Below are 17468 nucleotides of genomic sequence, written 5' to 3' on the forward strand. Positions count from 1 at the left end.
GGGGGGCGTTGCCAGGAAGGCTAGGGACCTGGAAGTTTGTCCCCAGCCCCTCCTCCCTCAGACACTCCTCTCCTCCCACAGACACAGGAATCCAGGAGCCCCAGTCCCTCCTCCCTCAGACCCAGGAGTCCAGCCTCCCAGCCCCTCCTCCCTCAGACCCAGGAGTCAGGGTCCCAACCCCTCCTCCCTCAGACCCGGGAATCCTGACCCAGGCCCCTCCACTCTCAGACTGAGGGATCAGATTCTCTATCCCTTCCTCCCAGAGACCTGTAAGTCCAAGCACCCTGTCCCTTCCTCTCTCAGGACCCAGGAGTGCACGACTCCGGCTCTGCCCCTCAGAGACCCCAGTGCAACAACCCCAAACAGACAGAAACAAAGCTATTGACTAAAAGTTCAAAGTTTTAATCCAAATTTAGACAGTGTTGAGAAAATCAAACTTTGGCCATAGAAACCATTTCCCTCCCGGACGGGCGATGGGGACCAGACCACGCCCCTGATGCCCTGAGTGGTCCCAGATCTCCGGCGGTACCTCCAGACCACGTGCTCACGCTCCGATTGGCTGCCACGTTTGGGCGGGTTAGAAGCTGGACTGTAGCAGAGTGACTCGCAGAGGCCACGCCCCCTCGTCTTGGGGCAGGACCGGAGGGGCGATCCCGGCATCCCACGTGGGCCCCCAGGGGGCGGGACTTCCTCCACGCCCACTCCCTCGGCGAGAGAACCCTGTGGAACCCGAATTAGCCACCGGGGAAGATCTTGGGGGAGGGGTCTCCTGGCGCGTGGGGTCCGAAGGAGGCAGCGGCACACGGGGAAGAGGGTCTCCCCGGGAGTCCAAATTTCCACCTAGAGAGGATGAGTGGGAGACATAAGAATGGCAAACTTCAGCAGCAGGACTCCGGGTTCCCAGGCCCCTCCTCCCTCAGACCCAAGAGTCCAGGCCCCCAGCCCCTCCTCCCTCAGACCCAGGAGTCTGGACACCCCAGTCCAGACCTCTTTCAGACTCAGATGTCGGTCCTCTCCCCGCCCCCTGACCTCTTCCTCCCCTCCTCCCAAGTGTCCCGGAACCCAGTCCACTCTTGCCTGAGACCTAAAACTCCCAAACTCTGCCCAACTCTTTCCTCGCCAACATAAAAAATTCCCACCGGCCCCTAGACCCCTCCTCTCCAGGACCTGGGATTCCAGGTCTCCAGCTTTCTCCTCCCTAAAACCCAGAAGTTCAACATCCCCAGCCAGTCACCTGTCATCATTCTGTGCCACTGCGACGCCTCAGTAGCCAGGGCTTGGGAGAGGCTGAGAACCCGCTCCCGGTGACCTTCGGAAGTCGGCAAGTAAGGGGTGGTGTTCCTTGGACTAGAAAAAAAAAAGAAGATTGGGGGTGGGGTGTGTACATGGGGGAGAGGTGGGGAGGGTTAATTGGTACAAAAAGAAAAGGATGAATAAGACCTACTATTAGATAGCAAAACAGAGTGACTATAGTCAATAATAATTTAATTGTACATTTTAAAATAAAGTGTGTAATTGGATTGTTTATACATCAAAGGGTAAATCCTTGAAAGGGGATGGATACTCTATTCCCCATGACGTGCTTATTTCACATTGCCTGCCTGTATCAAAACATCTCATTTATCCCGTAAATATATGTACACCCACTATGTACCAACAAAAATTAAAAATTTAAAAAAAAAAAACAGTCCAGGTGCGATGGCTCATCCCTGTAATCCCAGCACCTGGGGAGGCCAAGGCGGGTGGATCACTTGAGGTCAGGAGTTCGAGACCACTCTGGCCAACATGGGGAAACCCAGTCTCTATTAAAAAATACAAAAAAGTTAGCCAAACATGGTGATGGGCGCCTGTAATCCCAGCTATTAGGGAGGCTGAGGAAGGAGAATCACTTGAACCCGGAAGGAGGAAGTTGCAGTGAACTGAGATCGTGCCATTGCACTCCAGCCTGGGAGACAGAGCAAGACTCCGTCTCAAAAAACAAACAAACAAAACAAAAAAAACAAAACAAAAGTAAAAATAAAAATAAAAACTGAACAGCTCGCACAGTGGGGACCCGGGTACCGCGCGTGCCCTTCTGGGAGTTGTAGTTCCTAGCACGTGTCTCTAACAGATGTTAAACATGGCACCGCCCTCATACCGCCCACATGCATTATGGGATTTGTAGTCCATTCGGAAATCACTACCACCCAATTTCCTTGATGCAAAAGCAGGCTATGCTATTGACCAAGGGAATTTGGGGAACTAAAGATATCACTACGGATCTAGGGCTTTCCGGTTTTGTTTCAGATGCCCCGGGAACGTAAGCATATCTAGAAGGGTTGCGATTTGTAGTTCCATATTCAGGAGACCAATAATAATGCTACTCCCCTTTGCTTATGCAAATTTTTTTTTCCTGCTCCCTTGATACGCCCTCCAGTTCCTTACCTACTCCAAGACCCAGAGCTTCTGAGCCATTTCTGGGCTCCCGAGTGTCCTACGACAGGCTGGAAAGGAATTGGGGCATTAGAACTCCTCACCTGGAAGCCCCACATTCTCATTTTGAGGGTGAAGTGAAGGGGCTCCAAAAGAGAATGAAATTGCCCAAAAACACTGGCAATGTTTTGTTTTGTTTTTCCTATGCTTCCGTAGGCACTGAATTTTTAAAAATTAATTTATTGGCCGGGTGCGGTGGCTCAAGCCTGTAATCTCAGCACTTTGGGAGGCTGAGACAAGCGGATCACGAGGTCAGGAGATCGAGACCATCCTGGCTAACACGGTGAAACCCCGTCTCTACTAAAAAATACAAAAAACTAGCCGGGCGAGGTGGCGGGCGCCTGTAGTCCCAGCTACTCGGGAGGCTGAGGCAGCAGAATGGCGTAAACCCGGGAGGCGGAGCTTGCAGTGAGCTGAGATCCGGCCACTGCACTCCAGCCTGGGCGACAGAGCGAGACACTGTCTCAAAAAAAATAAATAAATAAAAATAAAAATAAATTTATTTTATTTATTCATTTTTTAGAACGGATGGAGTACAGCAGCGTGATCATAGCTCACTGCAGTCTCAACCTCCCAGGCTCAAACTAATCCTGCTTCAGCCTCCTGAGTAAATAGAACTTCAGGCTCACACCACCATGCCTGGCTAATTATTTTTAGTTTTAGTTTTAGTAGAGACAACGTCTTGCTATGTTGCCTAGGCTGGTCTCTTACTCCTGCCTCGGCCTCCCAAAGTACTGGGATTACAGGGGTAAGCCATAGCACCCAGCGACTGACAATGTTTAACTTTACCTGTGTTCCTATAAAGCAGCACATGAGTTCAGAAATCCAACCTCCACCACCACCCCCGTGACTGTCTAAATCCTTTCTATAAAAGTCTAAGGGGCCAGGTGCAGTGGCTCACACCTGTAATCCCAGCACTTTGGGAGGCCAAGGTGAGTAGATCACTTGAGGTCAGGAGTTCAAGAACAGCCTGGTCAGTATGGTGAAACCCCATCTCCACTAAAAACACACAAAAAAATTAGCAGGGTATGGTGGCGTGGGCCTACAATCCCAGCTACTTGGGAGGCTGAGGCAGGAGAATTGTTTGAACCTGGGAGACAGGGGTTGCAGTGAGCCGAGATTCCGCCACTACACTCCAGCACGGGCAACAAAGGGAGACTCCATCTCAAAAAAAGAAAAAAAAATCTAAGGGGAGGTCAGGTGCAGTAGCTCACACTTGTATTCCTAGCACCTCCTTCCAAGGCAGGAGGATCACTTGAGCTCAGGATCTCGACACCAGCCTGGCCAATGTGGTGAAAATCTGTCTCTACTAAAAATACAAAAATTGGCTGGATGTGGTGGCGCATCCCTGTAGTCCCAGCTACACGGGAGGCTGAGGCACGAGAATCACTTGAACCCAGGAGGTGGAGGTTGCAGTGAGTAGAGATCGCACCACTGCACTCCAGCCTGAGAGACAGAGCAAGACCTCGTCCTCGAAAAAAGAAAACACTTTTTTTTTTTTTTTGAGACGGAGTTTCACTTTTGTTGCCCAAGTTGGAGTGCAATGGCACAATCTTAGCTCACTGCAAACTCCACCTCCTGGGTTCAAGTGATTCTCCTGCCTCAGCCTCCCGAGGAGCTGGGATTATAGGCTTGCGCCACCACGCCCAGCTGATTTTGTATTTTTAGTAGAGACGGGGTTTCTCCATGTTGGTCAGGCTGGTCTCGAACTCCCGACCTCAGGTGATCCGCTCTCCTTGGCCTCCCAGGGTGCTGGGATTACAGGCATGAACCACCGCACCCGGCCAAAAAAAGAAAACATCTAAGGGGAAACCATCCTGAGATATCTGAGACACTCTGATGCTCAGATCTGGGATGTTCTCCCTACTGAAAGGGCATGAATTAAATCAATTTTCTTGCTGTCTTACATTTTCTTTTTTTGCTTTCTTGCTGTTGACAACACATAGCAACTGAGAAGAAAAACTAGGCTTCCAATCCAGATCTGCGACCCCCCGCCCCCACCCACTGTCCTCCCCTCACTGCCACTCCTGTCCACCCACCACTAACCAGTCCAGGAAGCTGACTTTAGCACAAGTACAAACTGAGGTAAATCTGGAAATCCAGCTTGGAGTAAGGAGGTAGGCATTATCTCCATTTTACAGAAAGGGACTCAAAGTAGGCGAAGAGGACCTACTACCACCCCACCGCCCAGCCCCAGTCCTCCTCTCCTCACCCTTTGCTCCACATCAGGCTGGCGTCTGGCTGGGGACAGTGTCCTTCCCAGGGTGAGGAGCCGCGGGGAGGTCGGGCGAGGGAGGGGCCGTCCACATTCCTGGTTTCTGCGCATCCGCTCCAGCTGCTCCTGGGCACTCATTCGGGGCCGGGCCACCGGGGCCTAAGGAGGTGAGAAACATCCCAAGACCCAACCCTTAGACCAGGCACAGTGGCTCGTGTAATCCCAGCACTTTGGGAGGCTGAGGCGAGAGGATCACTTGAGGTCAGGAGTTCAAGACCAGCTTGGCAAAATACCATCTCTACTAAAAATACAAAAATTAGCTGGCCATGGTGGCAGGCACCTGTAATCCTAGTTACTTGGGAGGCTGAGGCAGAAGAATTGCTTGAACCCTGGAGGTGGAGGTTGCAGTGAGCCGAGATCACACCACTGCACTCCAGCCTGGATGACAGAGCGAGACTCTGTCTCAAAATATATATATATGTTGCTTAAACAAGGAGAGAGGGAAAAGACCAGGTGCAGTGGTAGGCGACTATAATCCCAGAGCTTTGGGAGGCTGAGGTGGGAGGAGCACTTGTGGCCAAGAGTTTGAGAACAGCCTGGGCAACACAGCAAGACCCCATCTCTACAAAACATAAACTTGTTAGATGTGGTGGTGGACGCCTATCAGTTACTCAAGAGGCTGAGGCAGGGGGATCACTTAAGCCCAGGAGTTCAAGGCTTCAGGGAGCTATGATCGTGCCACTGTACTCCACTCTGGGTGACAGAGCAAGACCCCATATCTAAAAGTAAAAAGAAAAGAGAGAGAGAGCACTCATTGCTGGAGCTTCCAGTTAAACATGCCAGCGAGATAGCATGGATCTGTGTTTATTGTAGAAACAGCCCCTGCAGTTTCCTCTGCTTTGAGCAATCCTGAGTCCCGTTTATATAAATGATGGCCACTGGCCACTGTATATCACCACTGTATATTACACTGTATATGTTGCTAATTTCTTTTTTTTTTTTTTTTTTTTTTGAGACGGAGTCTCACTTTGTCACCTAGGCTGGAGTGCAGTAGCGCAATCTCTGCTCACTGCAACCTCTGCCTCCTGGGTTCAAGCAATTCTCTGCCTCAGTCTCTCAGGTAGCTGGGTATACAGGCGTGAGCCACCGCGCCTGGCCAATGTTAATTTCTTCACAGCAGGCCAGACCATTGGCCTAAAAGCTTGGTAGCAGCAAACTCAGATTTCTACACATCCAATTGTTTTAAACACAGTCTTAATAAGCAGATCTTTTCAGCCATGCAGTCTGCCTGCTTTGTATACCCCGAGACTGTGCCCAACATCTGCTACCCAAAGGTAAGATGAGCCCCAAGCCCCCGCTGCTCTTTGGAGCTCTCTGATCCAGAGAACCCTCTACATACTGCTGGCTGGCATCACCCAGATGTAAGCCCCTTCTCCAGTCCCTCTCTCTTGGGAGCTTGCCTTCCTCCCCTCCTGTGCAGTGGTCCTCACCCTCACACGGTAGCCTCTGGAGTGTCTCACACTGGGTGTGACTTCCCCCATAGACAAATCTGTCAGTGTCTGCCAAATAAAGCTCCTGTGTGCTACTGCCATCTGGCGGTCATAGCTTTTTCTTTGCTAAGCCCTGAAATCCTTGGAACTCACTAGTCCACCCCTGTGCTCTGGACCTTGGCAGCCCCTGAAACCACGGGGTTGGGGTGAGGGAAGAGTATGTTCCAAGAAAAGTGATGTTCCCAGGAGGCTCCAATCACCCATGCCCGTGACAAACCACTGAGAATCAAAAAGTGCCTCTCCTATCTTCCTAGGAAAGGCTTGATTGATTGCCTTTGTATCCATGATAACAAGTAAGCACAAGAAATGCATTTTTTTTTTTTTCTCTGAGACGGAGTCTCGCTCTGTCGCCCGGGCTGGAGTGCAGTGGCCGGATCTCAGCTCACTGCAAGCTCCGCCTCCCGGGTTTACGCCATTCTCCTGCCTCAACCTCGCGAGTAGCTGGGACTACAGGCGCCCGCCGCCTCGCCCGGCTAGTTTTTTGTATTTTTTAGTAGAGACAGGGTTTCACCGGGTTAGCCAGGATGGTCTCAATCTCTTGACCTCGTGATCCGCCCGTCTTGGCCTCCCAAAGTGCTGGGATTACAAGCTTGAGCCACTGCTCCCGGCCTTTTTTTTTTTTTTTTTTTTTTAGACATGGTTTCCCTCTGTTGCCCAGGCTGGAGTGCAGTGGTGCAATTATGGCTCACTGCAGCCTTGACCTCCTGGATTCAAGCAATCCTCACGTCTCAAACTCCCAAGTAGCTGGGACCACAGGTGGACACCACCACGCACAGCTTTTTATTTTTTTATTTTTTGAAATGGAGTCTTGCTCTGTCACCCAGGCTGAAGGGCAGTGGCGCGATCTTGGCTCACTGCAACCTTTGCCACCCAGGTTCAAGCGATTCTCCTGTCTCAGCCTCCCAAGTAACTTGGATTACATGTGCGCGCTGCCACACCCGGCTAATTTTTGTATTTTTAGTAGAGATGGGGTTTTGCCACGTTGGCCAGTGTGCTCTTGAACTCCTGACGTCAGGTGATCCACCCACCTCGGCCTCCCAAAGTGCTGGGATTACAGGCGTGAGCCACTTCACCCAGCCACAGCTAGCTTTTTATTATTTTTTTGTAGAGATGGCTATATTAGCCAGGCTGGTCTTGAACGCCTGGGCTCAAATGATCCACCTACCTTGGCCTCCCAAAGTATTGGGATTACAGGCATGAGCCAACACCACCGGCCAAGAAATGCTTTTACTTATTTATTATTATTGTTATTATTATTATTACTTTGAGATAGAGTCTCGCTCTGTTGCCCAGGCTGGAGTGCAGTGGTGTAATCTTGGGTCTCTGCCACCTCTGCCTCCTGTGTTCAAGTGATTCTCCTGCCTCAGCCTCCCAAGTAGCTGGGATTACAGGCACCCGCCATCACACTCAGCTAATTTTTGTATTTTTGTAGAGACAGGGTTTTCACCAAGCTGGCCAGGCTGGTCTTGAACTCCTGACCTCAGATGACCTGCCTGCCTTGGCCTCCCAAAGCGCTGGGATTACAGGTACGAGCCACCGTTCCCTACCCCAAGAAGTGCTTTTATATCTATGTGATCAAATAATCCCAACAGGTACCCCAAAGGCTTCTGAAAGCCAGCCAATCAGCGATGGAACCAAGCTTCTGAAAATCAGCCAATCAGTGACGTTCACATGCTTCTGCAGGCTGGCCAATCAGTGATGGATCCGTACTTCTGAAAATCAGCCAATCAGTGATAGCTCCATGCTTCTGAACACCAGCCAATCAGCAACAGACACAGAGCACAGCGCTTCCACAGCTTAATGTCAACCAATTCCTAAACATTCCTGCCGCTGGAAGTCCACTAATTTCTGAACTTCAGGGCCACATGAAATCAGCATTCTGTTCCACTCAGGGAGTCTTTTTTTTTTTTTTTTTTTTTTTGAGATAGAGTTTTTGCTCTTGCCACACAGGCTGGAGTGCGATGGTGCAATCTCAGCTCACTGCAACCTCTGCCTCCTGAGTTCAAGCGATTCTCCTGCCTCAGCCTCCCAAGTGGCTGGGATTACAGGTGCCCACCACCATGCCAGGCTAATTTTTGTACTTTTAGTAGAGACGGGGTTTCACCACGTTACCCAGGCTGGTCTCGAACTCCTGACAAAGTGCTGGGATTACAGGCGTGAGCCACCACACCTGGCCTCATTCATCTAGTTTTCATCTTTGTGTCAGCCCTAGGTGGTAGGTTCTGCTTTTAGCTCCATTTTAGAGATGAAAAAGTGGAGGCACAGAGAGGTTTAATAACTGACCCAAAGTCACATGGCTTAGAAGCAACAGAGACAAAAATCAATCTCAATGCTCTTAACAAGCAGTGCTCTCTCTGCTCTGAGTGTGGCCTTAGAAGGCTCTGTTACTAGCTGTTTCCCAGAAGTGTGAGGGTCCCTGTTGGTCAGATGCAAGGATTACAAGATGGACCTACAGCCTACCTTGGTTCCCAGCTGTGGGGAAGGGAGGTGGCGACCCTCAGGGCTGGAAGCCCGGGAGACCCTCGGAGACCCAAGACCTGGAAAGACAGAACGGGACTTGGTGAGGACGGGAATTTCTGTAAAGTCCCACCCGACCAGGATGCTCACCTAAGCGAGGGCTGGCCAGGTCTTTGTCGCCTGCAGGAGGCCGTCCCCAGTCAGTCTCGGGGGACCTAGGGGAGCTCAGTTCCAAGGACTCTGGCAGGCTCTGCGGGGATTAGAAAAGGGGGATAATGACGATCATGATCATTATTATTATTATTATTAACATGTTGCAAGCATTTAGGAATTGGAATACAGTCTGAATAGGATTAAGACTATTAAACCAGGCCGGGCACAGTGGCTCATGCCTGTAATCCCAGCACTTTGGGAGGCCGAGGCAGGCATATCAACTGAGGAGTTCAAGACCAGCTTAGTCCAGCATGGTGAAACCCCGTCTCTACTAAAAATACAAAAATTAGCCAGGCATGGTGGCAGGTGCCTGTAATCCCAGCTACTCAGGAGGCTGAGGCAGAAGAATCACTTGAACCCAGGAGTTGGAGGGTGCAGTGAGCTGAGATCGCACCATTGCACTCCAGCCTGGGTGACAGAGCAAGACTCTGTCTCAAAAAAATATATATATACTATAAACCAGATCTGAGCACGGAGACTTGTGCTTGTAATCTCAGCCCTTTGAGAGGCCAAGGTGGGAGGATCACTTGAGGCCAGGAGCTAGAGACCAGCTGGTCAACAAGCAAGATCCCTTTCCTACAAAAACTTTTTAAGGCCGGACGCAGTGGCTCACGCCTGTAATCCTCCGGCACTTTGGGAGGCCGAGGCAGGCGGATCACAAGGTCAGGAGATCGGGACCATCCTGGCTAACACGGTGAAACCCTATCTCTACTAAAAATACAAAAAAAAAAAAAAAAAATTAGCTGGGCGTGGTGGTGGACGCCTGTAGTCCCAGCTACTCGGGAGGCTGAGGCAGGAGAATGGCGTGAATCCGGGAGGTGGAGCTTGCAGTGGCTCGATCTCGGCTCACTGCAAGGAGCCGAGTGGCTCACTCGGCTTGCAGTGAGCCGAGATCGAGCCACTGCACTCCAGCCTGGGCAACAGGCTTTAAAAAATATCCTGGTTGGGTGAGGTGGCTCAAGCCTGTAATCCCAACACTTTGGGAGGCCGAGGCAGTCGGATTACTTGAGGCCAGGGGTACGTGACCAGCCTGGCCAACATGGTGAAACTCCGTTTCTACTAAAAATACAAAACTTAGCCAGGCTTGGTTGTGGGCGCCTGTAATCCCAGCTACTTCGGAGGCTGAGGCAGGAGAATCACTTGAACCCAGTAGGCGGAGGTTGCAGTGAGCCAAGATCGTACCACTGGACTCTAGCCTGGGTGACAGAGTAAGACTCTGTCTCAAAAAAAAAAAAAAAAAAAAAAAAAACACCCAAAAACCAAAGAAAAACAAAGGCTTCCAGAAATTAGGACACTTGCGCGAGATGGGTTAGCTGATCAAGGAAGAATTAAAGAGGTGGGTGGGGAATAGACTGAGCCAAGGACAGGTGGGACAGAAAGGTAGGGGTGGAGAGAGAGTTGTGTGCATCTTACCTCCCTCTCTGAGGACTCCTCGCCCTGGAGCACGGGAGATGGGGAGTCAGGCTCAGGGTGTGGGGGCGGTTTCTGGGGGCCACCCAGACCTGCCAGCGTGTCTTCCACCATCCACAGCTGCTGCTGAGCGGACACTCTGTCCTGTGGGGAGGAAAGGAATTTGTTACTTAAAGGTGGGAAAACGCAGGAGGGTTTCAGCTAATAGGCCCCTGCAAAGGTCTGAAATCAGCTGGGCTATATTTATGGAGTTGGTATTTTTTTTTTCCATGTGGTTATCTAGATGAATTGAAAAAGCTGTCTTTTGGCCAGGCATGGTGGCTCACGCCTGTAATCCCAGCATTTTGGGAGGCCGAGGCGGGTGGATCACCTGAGATCAGGAGTTCAAGACCAACCTGGCCAACATGGTGAAACCCCCTATCTATTAAAAGTACAAAAAAATTAGCCAGGGGTGGTAGTGGGTGTCTGTGATCCCAGCTACTCGGGAGGCTGAGGCAGGAGAATCGCTTGAACCCAGGAGGTGGAGGTTGCAATGAACTGAGATCGCACCACTGCACTCCAGCCTGGGCGACAGAGCAAGCCACTGTCTCGAAAAGGAAAAAAAAAAAAGAAAAAGAAAAAACTCCTTTCTTTCTATGTTGTTTTTTTTGTTTGTTTTTTTTGTTTTTTTCTTTTTGAGACGGAGTCTCGCTCTGCCGCCCAGGCTGGAGTGCAGTGGCCGGATCTCAGCTCACTGCAGGCTCCGCCTCCCGGGTTCACGCCATTCTCCTGCCTCAGCCTCCCCAGTAGCTGGGACTACAGGCGCCCGCCACCTCGCCCGGCTAGTTTTTTGTATTTTTTAGTAGAGACGGGGTTTCACCGTGTCAGCCAGGATGGTCTCGATCTCCTGACCTCGTGATCCGCCCGCCTCGGCCTCCCAAAGTGCTGGGATTACAGGCTTAAGCCACCGCGCCCGGCCTTTCTATGTTGTTTTACTGTGTTACATCTGTTATAAATAGGTGACCATACGAATATATGAGAGTCTGTTCTTTTTGTTTGTTTCTGGTGAGGGTCTCTCCCTCTGTCACCCAGGCTGGTGTGCAATGACTTGATCATAGCTCACTGCATCCTCGAACTCTTGGGCTCAAGCGATCCTTCCGTCTCAGCCTCCTCACTAACTGGGACCACAGGCTTGCATCACCAGGCCCAGCTAATTTTTTCTTTTTTATTTTTAGTAGAGACGGAGTTTCACCATGTTGCCCGGGCTAGCCTCAAACTCCTGGGCTCAGGTGATCCACCTGCCTCATCCTCCCAAAGTGCTGGGATTACAGGCATGAGCCACTGCACCTGGCATGGGTCTGTTTTTGGCAAGTCTGCGTTTTAGGATCAAGTGGGAGAAGCTTAGAGTAAGAAGATGCATCTGGCATCAATGCTTTTTTTTTTTTTTTTTTGGAAGATGCAGTCTCTCCCTGTCACCCAGGCTGGAGTGCAGTGGCACAATCTCGGCTCACTGCAACCTCCGCCTCCCAGGTTCAAGCGATTCTCCTGCCTCAGCCTCCTGAGTAGCTGGGATTACCGGTGCACGCCACCACGCCCAGCTACTTTTTTTGTATTTTTAGTAGAGACAGGGTTTCACCATGTTGGTCAGGCTGATCTCGAACTGCTGATCTCGAACTCCTGGCCTCGTGATCCGCCCACCTTGGCCTCCCAAAGTGCTGGGATTGGGATTACAGGCATGAGCCACTGCACCTGGCCTGTTTTGGGATCTTTTTTGAAACAGGGCCTTTTTCTGTAACCCAGGCTGGAGTGCAGTGGTGCAATCATAGCTCATTGTACACTCAAACTCCTGGGCTCAAACAATCCTTCCACCTCAGCCTCCCGAGTAGCTGGGACCACAGGCCCACGCCACCATGCCCTGCTTAGGTGTTGATTCTGTTTTTGTTTTTTTGTTGTTGTTTCTTTGTTTTTTGTTTTGAGACAGAGTCTCGCTCCGTCACCCAGGCTGGAGTGTAATGGTGTGATCTCGGCTCACTGAAACCTCCGCCTCCCAAGTTCAAGCAATTCTCCTGCCTCAGTCTCCCAAGTAGCTGGGACTACAGATGCACGCCACCACACCCAGCTAATTTTTTGTATTTTAGTAGAGACGGGGTTTCACTGTGTTGCCGAGGTGGGTCTCAAACTCCTGAACTCAGGCAATCCGCCCACCTCGGCCTCCCAAAGTGTTAGGATTACAGGCATGAGCCAACGCGCCCGACCTTTTTTTTTTTTTTTTTTTTTTGAGACCAAGTCTCCCTCTGTCGCCCAGGCTAGAGTGCAGTGGTACAGTGGCACGCAATTTCGGCTTACTGCAACCTGTGCCTCCCAGGTTCAAGCGATTCTCTCATGCCTCAGCCTCCTGAGTAGCTGGGACTACAGGCGTGCACCAGCACACACAGCAAATTTTTGTATTTTTAGTAGAGACAGGGTTTCACCATGTTCGTCAGGTTGGTCTCGAACTCCTGACCTCAAGTGATCCACCTGTCTTGGCCTCCCAAAGTGCTGGGACTACAGGCGTGAGCCAACGTGCCCGGCCGTGTCAATGTTTTTAAACATACATGATTTATAACTTGATGGCTAGACTTAGAGTGAAGAAGCAGGTCTGAGGCTAAGCAATGAGGTTTATATTTTAGGAGCAGAGCTTGCACTAAGGGAAAGGGTTTAGAACTATAACTCCAGAGGATAAATTTAACAGCAAAAGTCAGGATGCGGGATGCAAGAGATGAACTTGCAAGATGGAAGAAAGGGTGAGGGTTGGATCTTTGCTAGTGAGAGAATGACTTCAGAGGAGAGATTTAGAACCAGGGGAGAGAGCAGCTCTGGATCTGAAAGTAGGTATTAAAATGAAAGCCACTGGCCAGGCGTGGTGGCTCACACCTGTAATCCCAGCACTTTGGGAGGCCGAGGCGGGCACATCAGAAGGTCAGGAGTTTGAGACCAGCCTAACAAACATAGTGAAAACCCGTTTCTACTAAAAATACAAAAATTAGCTGGTCGTGGTGGCGGGCACCTGTAGTCCCAGCTACTCAGGAAGCTGAGGCAGGAGAATTGCTTGAACCCGGGAGGCGGAGGTTGCAGTGAGCCGAGATTGCACCACTGCACTCCAGCCTAGGCAACACAGCGAGACTCCATCTCATAAAAAATAAATAAATAGGCCGGGCGCGGTGGCTCAAGCCTGTAATCCCAGCACTTTGGGAGGCCGAGACGGGCGGATCACGAGGTCAGGAGATCGAGACCATCCTGGCTAACACGGTGAAACCCCTTCTCTACTAAAAAGTACAAAAAACTGGCCAGGCGCGGTGGCTCAAGCCTGTAATCCCAGCACTTTGGGAGGCCGAGACGGGCGGATCACAAGGTCAGGAGATCGAGACCATCCTGGCTAACACGGTGAAACCCCGTCTCTACTAAAAAATACAAAAACTAGCCGGGCGAGGTGGCGGACGCCTGTAGTCCCAGCTACTCGGGAGGCTGAGGCAGGAGAATGGCGTGAACCCGGGAGGCGGAGCTTGCAGTGAGCTGAGATCCGGCCACTGCACTCCAGTCTGGGCGACAAAGCGAGACTCTGTCTCAACAACAACAACAACAACAAAAAGTACAAAAAACTAGCCGGGCGAGGTGGTGGGCGCCTGTAGTCCTAGCTACTCCGGAGGCTGAGGCAGGAGAATGGCTTAAACCCAGGAGGCAGAGCTTGCAGTGAGCTGAGATCCAGCCACTGCACTCCAGCCTGGGCAACAGAGCCAGACTCTGTCTCAAAAAATAAAATAAAATAAAATAAATAAATAAATAAATAAATAGAGGGGCTGAAAGTAGGCATTAAAACAAAAGGCATTGGCCAGGCACGGTGGCTCACGCCTATAATCCCAGCACTTTGGGAGGCCGAGGTGGGCAGATCATGAAGTCAAGAGATCTAGACCATCCTGGCCAACATGGTGAAACCCCGTCTCTGCTAAAAATACAAAAATTAGCTGAGCATGGTGGCGCACACCTGCAGTCTCAGCTACTTGGGAGGCTGAGGCAGGAGAATTGCTTGAACCTGGGAGGCGGAGGTTGCAGTGAGTTGAGATTGTGTCACTGCACTCTAGCCTGGAGACAGAGCAAGACTCCATCTCAAAATAAATAAGTAAATAAAATAAAAAATAAAAGAAGGGCTGGGTGCGGTGGCTCACGCCTGTAATCTCAGCACTTTGGGAGGCCGAGGCCGGTGTATCACCTGATGTTGTGAGTTCAAGACCAGCTGGACCAACATGGAGAAATCTTGTCTCTACTAAAACTACAAAATTAGCTGGGCATGATGGCACATGCCTGTAATCCCAGCTACTCAGGAGGTTGAGGCAGGAGAATTGCTTGAACCTGGGAGGCGGAGGTTGCGGTGAGTTGAGATTGTGCCATTGCACTCTATCTTGGGCAACAGAGCGAGACTCCATCTCAGAAACCATAATAAAATAAATAAAATAAAAATAAAATAGTAGGCCGGGCGCAGTGGCTCACTCTGGTAATTCCCGCACTTTGGGAGACCGAGGTGGGCAGATCACCTGAGGTCAGGAGTTCAAGACCAGCCTGACCAATATGTTGAAACCCCATCTCTACCAAAAATAGAAAATTAGCCGGGCGTAGTGGCGGGCGTCTGTAATCCCAGCTACTTGGGAGGCTGAGGGAGGAGAATTGCTTGAACCTGGGAGGTGGAGGTTGTGGTGAGCCGAGATTGTGCCATTGCACTCCAGCCTGGGCAATAGAGCAAGACTCTGTCTCAAAAAAATAAAAATAAAAATAAAAAAAGAGTATAATGGATTGTTTGTAACACAAAAGATAAATGCTTGAAGGGATGGACGCCCCATTTTCCATGATGGGGTTATTATACATTGCATGCCTGTACCAAAATACCTTATGTACTCCATAAATATATTCATCTGCTATGTACTCACAATACATTTTTTAAAAAGAATGTTGTAGGCCGGGCACGGTGGCTCACGCCTGTAATCCCAGCACTTTTGGAGGCCGAGGCAGCGGATCACCTGAGGTCTGGAGTTCAAGACCAGCCTGACCAACATGGAGAAACTCCGTCTCTACTAAAAATACAAAATTAGCCAGGTGTAGTGGCAGGCGCCTGTAATCCCAGTTACTGGGGAGGCTGAGGTGGGTGAATTACTTGAGCCCGGGAGGCGGAAGCTGCGGTGAGCTGAGATCGTGCCATTGCACTCCAGCCCGGGCAACAAGAGTTAAACTCCGTCTCAAAGGAAAAAAAAAAAAAGAGGAATGTTGTAAAATTATAGCCAACTTTACAGCAGAAATTAGGCGTGGCGCAGTGGCTCATGCTTGTAATCCCAGCACTTTGGGAGGCTAAGGCAGGCAGATCACTTGACGGCAGGAGTTCAAGATCAGCCTGACCAACATGTCTCTACAAAAAATATAACAAGTAGCCAGATGTGGTGGCATGTGCCTGTAGCCCTAGCTACTTGGGCAGCTGAGGTGGGAGAATAACTTGAACCTGGGAGGTGGAGGTTGCAGTGCACCAAGATTGTGCTACTGCACTCCTGCCTGGGTGACAGAGTGAGACTCTGTGTCAAAAACAAACAAGCAAATAAACAACTTTACGGCAGAAATTGGATAACAGCTCGAGAAAACGGCATTCAAAATTGAAGATTAATTAAAATTCAAATGAGAGAATAAGAAAACAAACCCTAAAGGGCATGGTCTTAACTAAAATAAGGGGTTTAGATTGCAAGGACAGAAAGCAGGGTAAGGGTGAACTGAGGGGGGCTCCGATTCCGTGGGCGGAGATTAAATGCTGAAAGGACTTCCAGGCAGAACTTGGAGTTGGGGGTGGGTCTTGGGGTCTCCAAGCAGGGATTTACCTGGGGAGAACCGAGGTGCAGCAGGTACTCCAGGGTCTCTCTTAAGGTGCCCAGCTCCTGCTCCAGGCCACTGTATGTGTCCCAAACCCTCTCTCGCTCCTCAGATTGCATAAAGGGGGAGACACAGGTTAGCTCCCTCTCCCACCAGATCCTTCCCTACCCTATCATTTGTCAGCTAAGAAGGAGGTAAGGGAGCTTGGTCCCTGGAGTCCTGAGGTCATATGGACTACAATTCCCACGGGCCTCTTTGCTTGGACTACTGGGAACCCCAAAGTCTGTATGGAACCTGCAATTCCAGTGCACTGCTAGTACAGACAAGTAACAGCATTCCCTGAATCCCCAGGATTACTTCTGCACTCTCCTAGGTAGCAGAGTCTACAGATCTAATGAATTCATTAGACAGTCAAAAGACCACAGCACCAGGCCAGGAGCGGTGGCTCAATTCTGTAATCCCAGCACTTTGGAAAGCCAAGGCGGGCGGATCACTTGAGGTCAGGAGTTTGAGACCAGCCTGGCCAACATGGCGAAACCCCGTCTCTACTAAACATACAAAAATTAGCCAGGAGTGGTGGCGAGGGCCTGTAGTCCCAGGTACTCGGGAGGCTGAGGCAGGAGAATCAGTTGGACCAGGGAGACAGAGGTTGCAGTGAGCCTGGATCCGGGCGCTACACTCCAGCCTGAACAACAGAGCAAGAATCCGTCTCAAAAAAAAAATAATAACCATAGCACCCACTCACCCTGCGGCAGCAGGAACTTCCTTGACAATACCAACAATAACAATGATAATATCAGCTAACACTTATTGGGCATTGACCATGGGCTAGGCACCGTTCTCAGCTCTCATTTAATTCCTATGAGGTAGTTACTATTAGCGTCTCCATTTTGCAGATAATAGTTATAACTGACACTTAAGTATTGCTTACCATGTGCCAAGTACCTGAAGTGTTAAATATTCATTCATTCATTCATTTACACATATCACATATAATAATTCTCAGAGTTACTTAAGGCCGGGCACAGTGTGGCTCATGCCTGTAATCCCAGCACTTCGGGAGGCTGAGGCAGGCTGATCACCTGAGGTTAGCAGTTCGAGAACAGCCTGGCCAACATGACCAAACCCCATCTCTACTAAAAATACAAAAATAAGCCGGGTGCGGTGGCACGTGCCTGTAATCCCAGTTACTCGGGAGGCTGAGGTGGGAGAATTGCTTGAACCCGGGAGGTGGAGGTTGCAGTGAGCTGAGATGGCACCACTGCACTCCAGCCTGGACGACACAGCAAGAC

The 17468-nt window shown here is 50.4% G+C and overlaps 1 protein-coding gene across 46 annotated transcripts in view; it reads right to left on the reverse strand.

Moving 5' to 3' along the window:
• Window positions 1-381: 381 nt before the first annotated feature.
• Window positions 382-17468, reverse strand: part of PLEKHA4 (pleckstrin homology domain containing A4) — a 31928-nt gene continuing 14841 nt past the window's right edge. For 23 of the 46 annotated variants that reach the window (XM_074024104.1, XM_074024098.1, XM_065534735.2 and 20 more), the window contains 8 exons: window positions 16185-16283; window positions 10321-10461; window positions 8845-8944; window positions 8698-8774; window positions 4685-4846; window positions 2425-2483; window positions 1235-1347; window positions 382-840 (listed from right to left, as the gene is read on the reverse strand). In XM_074024104.1, the coding sequence (XP_073880205.1) occupies window positions 578-840; window positions 1235-1347; window positions 2425-2483; window positions 4685-4846; window positions 8698-8774; window positions 8845-8944; window positions 10321-10461; window positions 16185-16283 (1014 nt within the window). In that variant the 3' untranslated portion in view covers window positions 382-577. The remainder of the gene's footprint in view (window positions 841-1234; window positions 1348-2424; window positions 2484-4684; window positions 4847-8697; window positions 8775-8844; window positions 8945-10320; window positions 10462-16184; window positions 16284-17468) is intronic. The other 23 variants (XM_074024112.1, XM_074024108.1, XM_074024105.1 and 20 more) reach the window with 3 other exon arrangements.

This window comes from Macaca fascicularis, chromosome 19 (assembly GCF_037993035.2).
Source record: "Macaca fascicularis isolate 582-1 chromosome 19, T2T-MFA8v1.1".
Lineage (NCBI taxonomy): Eukaryota > Metazoa > Chordata > Mammalia > Primates > Cercopithecidae > Macaca > Macaca fascicularis.